Below are 7,439 nucleotides of genomic sequence, written 5' to 3'. Positions count from 1 at the left end.
CTAACCATGTGACCATTAACATCTGCTAACATCTGCTATAACCATTAACATCTGCTAACCATGTGTATGTGACCAATAACATCTGCTAACATCTGCTATAACCAATAACATCTGCTAACCATGTGTATTATTCTGAGTTGTTTTCTGTTACTGGGGCGGCAGGTAAACAGGTAGTGGTTAGTGGTTAGAGCGTTGGTAACCGAAAGGTAAGAATCTGTCATTCTGCACCTGAACAAGGCAGTTAAGCCACTGTTCCTAGGCCGTCATTGTAAATCTGAATCTGATTCTAAACTGACTTGCCTAGTTAAATAAAGGTTAAAAAAAATGACATACGACAGCCAGAGTCTTTATCATTGACGTTTGCTGATTTGGAGGAGAACAAATGCTGCAGTTATTTCTCTTAGCTTCTTTAGAATCAATGCGCTAACTGGTACGTCGCTCTGGACAAGTTACTTAATTACTCAAATGTAAATGTACTGAACATGGTTTAGCCTCGTCACTATCGTACCTTGGGAAGCCTCATGGAAACACTGTCAGAATTGTAGATGGTGAGAGCTGTTTGTAATTTAGCCTAGCATAGCATAGTGTAACAAAATGTTATGTAGCCTAGCTCAGCCTAGCATAGTGTAACGAAGTGTAATATAGCCTAGCATAGTGTAATTTAGCCTAGCATAGCATAGTGTAACATAATGTTATGTAGCCTAGCCTAGCACAGTGTAATTTAGCCTAGCATAGCATAGTGTAATGAAGTGTAATATAGCCTAGCATAGTATAGTGTAACGAAGTGTAATATAGCCTAGCATAGCATAGTGTAATGAAGTGTAATATAGCCTTGCATAGCATAGTGTAACGAAGTGTAATATAGCCTAGCATAGTGTAATTTAGCCTAGCATAGCATAGTGTAACATAATGTTATGTAGCCTAGCCTAGCACAGTGTAATTTAGCCTAGCATAGCATAGTGTAATGAAGTGTAATATAGCCTAGCATAGTATAGTGTAACGAAGTGTAATATAGCCTAGCATAGCATAGTGTAATGAAGTGTAATATAGCCTTGCATAGCATAGTGTAACATAATGTTATGTAGCCTAGCTTAGCATAGTGTCTTACCTTGTTCAGAGCGGAGTACTATCTTGGACATCATGGACCTCAGAACAGGAGCAGGCATGATGGAGAGAAGGAGAGGCAGCCGCACTAAGGAACACACACACAGGAGAGAACTAGTTTACACACACAGGTGAAAAATACCACAGTCGGCCAACACAGCAGCAAGATTTGTGACCTGTTGCCACAACAAAAGGACAACCGGTGGAGCACAAACAACATGTAGATACAACCTATATTTATCTGTTTATTTATTTTCCCTCTCATACTTCAACTACTGCCGAGAGAGAGAGAGAGAGAGAGAGAGAGAGAGAGAGAGAGAGAGAGAGAGAGAGAGAGAGAGAGAGAGAGAGAGAGAGAGAGAGAGAGGGAGGGAGAGAGAGAGAGAGAGACGGAGAGAGAGAGAACGAGAGAGGGAGAGAGAGAGGGGGGAAGAGAAAGAGAGAGGGGAAGAGAAGGAGAGACATAGGGAGAGAGAGATTTTTGTTTTGAATGTTCTTAATTGGAAAATGCAAAAATAAAAAAATATATATATATATATATATTTTTTAAAAACATTTTCATTAACCCGTAACCTAACCCCCGTCTCACCCCCCCGTCTCACCTAGGAACATGAGCAGCGTGCTCTTGGCGAAGGCAGCCATCAGTAGCCCTGCAGCGACAGACAGCAGTCCCAGCAGTACTATATACCCGTCTCGAAGACAGCGCGACAGCAGGGACACCCCTGCAAAGCTCCCCAGGTAGATAAGTGTAGACAAGGCTGAACCATAGCCAACCAACACCTCACTCCAACACAGAGGCGCATTCAGCTCATACAGGATGAAGATGGACATACCACCCAGCTTAGACACCTGTGGGGGAGAGAGAGGGTGGACACAGTTACTTATTTTCTGTTACTAGTTATTTGAACGCAATGTTTGAAAAAATACTAAATTAAATCTAATGAACAATCAGCTTAGATAGCTGACAAGGAGATGGGGGAGGGGGAGGAAGATGGGGGGAGGGGAAGGGAGAGAGGAGCAGGCCATGAGCAGATGAGCTCCTGAATCTTTCAGCATTTTTTGTTGACAAAAAGATTGATTTTGATTTTGATTTACAAGGACATATAGGATACTAACCTCCACAACATTACCTTCACTACAAACCTGCAATCTGATTTTGGACAAAATTACCTGGAAGGATTCTTGAAGGATTCTTACTACCAATGATTCTTACTACCAATGATTCTTACGATTCTACTACCAAGGATTCTACTACCAAGGATTCTTACTACCAATGATTCTACTACCAATGATACTTACTACCAATGATTCTACTACCAAGGATACTTACTACCAATGATACTTACTACCAATGATTCTTACTACCAATGATTCTACTACCAAGGATTCTTACTACCAATGATTCTACTACCAAGGATTCTACTACCAATGATTCTACTACCAATGATTCTTACTACCAAGGATTCTACTACCTACTACCAAGGATTCTTACTACCAAGGATTCTTACTACCAAGGATTCTTACTACCAAGGATTCTACTACCAAGATTCTATACTCTACTACCCAAGATTCTTACTACCACTACTACAAATGATTCTATTCTACTATTCTACAACCAAGGATTCTACTACCAAGGATTCTACTACCAACTACCAAGGATTCTACTACCAAGGATCTTACTACCAAGGATTCTACTACCAAGGATTCTACTACCAAGGATTCTACTACCAAGGATTCTACTACCAAGGATTCTACTACCAAGGATTCTTACTACTAGGATTCTACTACAAGATTCTACTACCGATGATTCTTCTTCTTACTACCAATGATACTTACTACCAATGATACTTACTACCAATGATTCTTACTACCAAGGATTCTACTACCAAGGATTCTACTACCAAGGATTCTACTACCAAGGATTCTTACTGCCAAGGATTCTACTACTAAGGATTTGGACCCACTGGTTACCCTCTAGGTTACAGAGAGCTGGTATTCCCATCCACCACACTACCAGGTGGGTGGTATAGAGGAGACAGACCCACTGGTTACCCTCTAGGTTACAGAGAGCTGGTATTCCCATCCACCACACTACCAGGTGGGTGGTATAGAGGAGACAGACCCACTGGTTACCCTCTAGGTTACAGAGAGCTAGTAGTCCCATCCACCACACTACCAGGTGGGTGGTATAGAGGAGACAGACCCACTGGTTACCCTCTAGGTTACAGAGAGCTGGTAGTCCCATCCACCACACTACCAGGTGGGTGGTATAGAGGAGACAGACCCACTGGTTGTCCTCTAGGTTACAGAGAGCTGGTAGTCCCATCCACCACACTACCATGTGGGTGGTATAGAGGAGATGGACCCACTGGTTGCCCTCTAGGTTACAGAGAGCTGGTAGTCCCATCCACCACACTACCAGGTGGGTGGTATAGAGGGGACAGACCCACTGGTTGTCCTCTAGGTTACAGAGAGCTGGTATTCCCATCCACCACACTACCAGGTGGGTGGTATAGAGGATACAGACCCACTGGTTACCCTCTAGGTTACAGAGAGCTGGTAGTCCCATCCACCACACTACCAGGTGGGTGGTATAGAGGAGACAGACCCACTGGTTAACCTCTAGGTTACAGAGAGCTGGTAGTCCCATCCACCACACTACCAGGTGGGTGGTATAGAGGAGACAGACCCACTGGTTACCCTCTAGGTTACAGAGAGCTGGTAGTCCCATCCACCACACTACCAGGTGGGTGGTATAGAGGAGACAGACCCACTGGTTGTCCTCTAGGTTACAGAGAGCTGGTAGTCCCATCCACCACACTACCAGGTGGGTGGTATAGAGGAGACAGACCCACTGGTTACCCTCTAGGTTACAGAGAGCTGGTATTCCCATCCACCACACTACCAGGTGGGTGGTATAGAGGAGACAGACCCACTGGTTACCCTCTAGGTTACAGAGAGTTGGTAGTCCCATCCACCACACTACCAGGTGGGTGGTATAGAGGAGACAGACCCACTGGTTACCCTCTAGGTTACAGAGAGCTGGTAGTCCCATCCACCACACTACCAGGTGGGTGGTATAGAGGAGACGGACCCACTGGTTGCCCTCTAGGTTATGAGAGCTGGTAGTCCCATCCACCACACTACCAGGTGGGTGGTATAGAGGAGATGGACCCACTGGTTGCCCTCTAGGTTACAGAGAGCTGGTAGTCCCATCCACCAAACTACCAGGTGGGTGGTATAGAGGAGATGGACCCACTGGTTGCCCTCTAGGTTACAGAGAGCTGGTAGTCCCATCCACCACACTACCAGGTGGGTGGTATAGAGGAGATGGACCCACTGTTAGCCCTCTAGGTTACAGCGAGCTGGTAGTCCCATCCACCACACTACCAGTTGGGTGGTATAGAGGAGATGGACCCACTGGTTACCCTCTAGGTTACAGAGAGCTGGTAGTCCCATCCACCACACTACCAGGTGTGAAACAGGGCAGAGACTCAGTGGGTATGCTAATTTGGCATAGAGCAGACCTAACACACTATATTAACCAGTTAAATGTAACTAAATGACATTTAAAATGTAATCTACATAATCCCAAAAGTAATGATTTATAATTCAAAGGGCATAAGCAACATCTAGTAATGCTGCATACTCAAAGAAAGGTTAAAACCTCACATTTCTGGTACTTTTTAAAAATAAATTGTTGAGGATTAGTTACTTTTGAGGACACAAGAACAAGAACACATTACAAATATGATTAAAATATTTAAATATGAAATATGATACATTTCCTATTCAACAAAAATGTATGAATAAGGGTTGAAAGACATGATTTCTAAATATAGTATAATCAAATTATAAAACGACTAACTATAATATTTCACCTTCCTTATAACTGTAAAATATATATTTTTATGTTTAGTGTTTGAGAAAATGTGCATATTTTCTCTTCTGATCAGTAGGTGCAAACCTGGTCAAGAACTACAGGAAATGTAGCATCTCTGTAATTGCAAACAAAGGTTTCTGTACCAAATATTAAGTTCTGCTTTTCTGATGTATCAAATACTTATGTCATGCAATAAAATGTAAATTAATTACTTAAAAATCATACAATGTGATTTTCTGGATTTTTGTTTTAGATTCCGTCTCTCACAGTTGAAGTGTACCTATGATAAAAAATTACAGACCTCTACATGCTTTGTAAGTAGGAAAACCCACAAAATCGTCAGTGTATCAAATTCTTGTTCTCCCAACTGTATATTTTTAGTATTTAATTATTTTTAATCCCAGCCCTGCAGGAGGCCTTTTGGTAGGCAGTCATTATAAATAATAATTTGTTCTTAACGGACTTTCCTAGTTAAATAAATGTTCAATAAAATTACAAATAAAAAAAAATAAAAATGTCTACTCCCCCCATAGCTCTGCTCTGGCTTGGCTTCCTGAACTCGCTAGGAACGCTTTTCTGTCACGGTCATTGTATGGAGGAGACCAAAGCTCAGCATGGTAAGTATACATTTTTCTTTAATAAAAGAAAGGACACTGAACAAACTATCAAAACGAACAGTGAAGCTAATATGCGTAGTGTGGACAGGCAACTAAACATAGAACAAGAACACACAAACACAAAAGGGTAAAATGGCTACCTAAATATGATCCCCAATCAGAGACAACGATAAACAGCTGCCTCTGATTGGGAACCAATTCAGGCCACCATAGACCTACAAACCCCTTGACATACAAAACACCTAGACAATACAAAAACTAACATACCCACCCTCGTCCCACCCTGACCAAACCAAAATAATAACGAAAACAGAGACAACTAAGGTCAGGGCGTGACATTTTATCTCATATTTATCTTGTCCATTTATGTCAAACTGAAAGGGTTTTTGTAAAAAAAAAACATCTAGGAATTATTTTAGATTAATGGCTGTAAATAGTCGGAAGAGCGAATTAAATCTCAGCTTCAAGTGGTTTCAGGTTTCAATTCCTACGTCACACAGGCTAAACAATACTAAAGTGTCCTTGGGAACGAGGGCTATGGCTCAATCATTTTGATCTACGGTGTCCACAGATTTATAACCAAAATGTCGGTACCAGAACCACGCAGGTTTCTGAACAGGGGACCTTACAACTAACAAAAAGACATCTTGTTTTCATTTCTGGACCTTTTGGAGTGAAACATTTTTTACTATTACAAATCCTATTTTCCCCTAACCTTTAACCCCTAACCTTTAACCTTTAACCCCTAAACCTGAACCTCTAACCTTTAACCCCTAAACCTTAACCTCTAACATTTAACCCCTAAACCTTAACCTCTAACCTTTAACCCCTAACCTTTAACCCTTAACCCCCAACCCTTAACCTCTAACCTTTAACCCCTAAACTTTCACCCCTAACCATTAACCCCTAACCTTTAACCCCTAACCCTTAACCTAACCTTTAAGCTTAAAATATCATTTGAACAAATTCAGGACCTGAAAAAAGTTCTGACTTCTAAAACAGTTCCTGTTTTCCTACCTTGTCAGGACATTAAGGTGAAATGTTAAACACACACACACACACACACACACACACACACACACACACACACACACACACACACACACACACACACACACACACACACACACACACACACACACACACACACACACACACACACACACACACACACTAACCGTATAGAAAGCAAAGGCCGCCAGTATCAGTCCCAGGACAGTTTTCCTCCTCCTTGGTGACGCGATGAATAACAGATACACACCCTGAAACCGACCAATCAGGGCTTCTCGTTGGAGAAAGCGTGTCGGTGATGATGATGGTGATGAAGATGAGTCTGTGTGCGAGGGTCTCTCCACAGTCTCCTGCAGTACCCACGCTGTGTATACCAGGTTGATCAGGTGTAGTGCGGCTGCTGTGATGAACGGCCAGGTGAACCCTGCTGTCTGAATATAGAACCCAGTACACAGAGAGGCTAGCCCTGACAACACACCTAGCAACATCTCCAAGGCTGCCATACGCACTGTACGACCCCCACCCTTACCCCAGTCTCTCTCTCTACTCCCTCCGTCTCTGTCTCCCTGTCCATCGCTCTCTCCGTCTCTCCCTCTGTCTCTGCTTCCATCTCTCCCTCTGTCTCCCTGTCCATTGCTCTCTCCATCTCTCTCTCTGTCTCTGCTTCCATCTCTCCCTCTGTCTCCCTGTCCATTGCTCTCTCCATCTCTCTCGATGTTTTTGCCTCCATCTTTCCCTCTGTCTCTCTCTCCATCTCTCCTTTGTTCTCCCTCTCCACTCCCCCCACTCATACCCCGATCTCTACAGTCATCTCCTCCCCCATC

At 42.9% G+C, this 7,439-nt stretch overlaps 1 protein-coding gene across 1 annotated transcript in view; it reads right to left on the bottom strand.

Annotated features, from left to right (window-relative positions):
- LOC124006915 (solute carrier family 46 member 3-like) overlaps nucleotides 1-7,261 on the bottom strand; it is a 35,575-nt gene extending 28,314 nt beyond the window's left edge. Inside the window, exons 1-3 of the mRNA XM_046317105.1 lie at nucleotides 6,783-7,261; nucleotides 1,707-1,953; nucleotides 1,109-1,192 (exon numbers count right to left, since the gene is read on the bottom strand). Coding sequence (XP_046173061.1) covers nucleotides 1,109-1,192; nucleotides 1,707-1,953; nucleotides 6,783-7,118 — 667 coding nt within the window. The 5' untranslated portion in view covers nucleotides 7,119-7,261. The remainder of the gene's footprint in view (nucleotides 1-1,108; nucleotides 1,193-1,706; nucleotides 1,954-6,782) is intronic.
- Between the last annotated feature and the right edge of the window lie 178 nt (nucleotides 7,262-7,439).

This window comes from Oncorhynchus gorbuscha, linkage group LG20, assembly GCF_021184085.1.
Source record: "Oncorhynchus gorbuscha isolate QuinsamMale2020 ecotype Even-year linkage group LG20, OgorEven_v1.0, whole genome shotgun sequence".
Lineage (NCBI taxonomy): Eukaryota > Metazoa > Chordata > Actinopteri > Salmoniformes > Salmonidae > Oncorhynchus > Oncorhynchus gorbuscha.
Note: the sequence above shows the minus strand (reverse complement) of the source record. Positions and strands in the feature narration are given on the sequence as shown.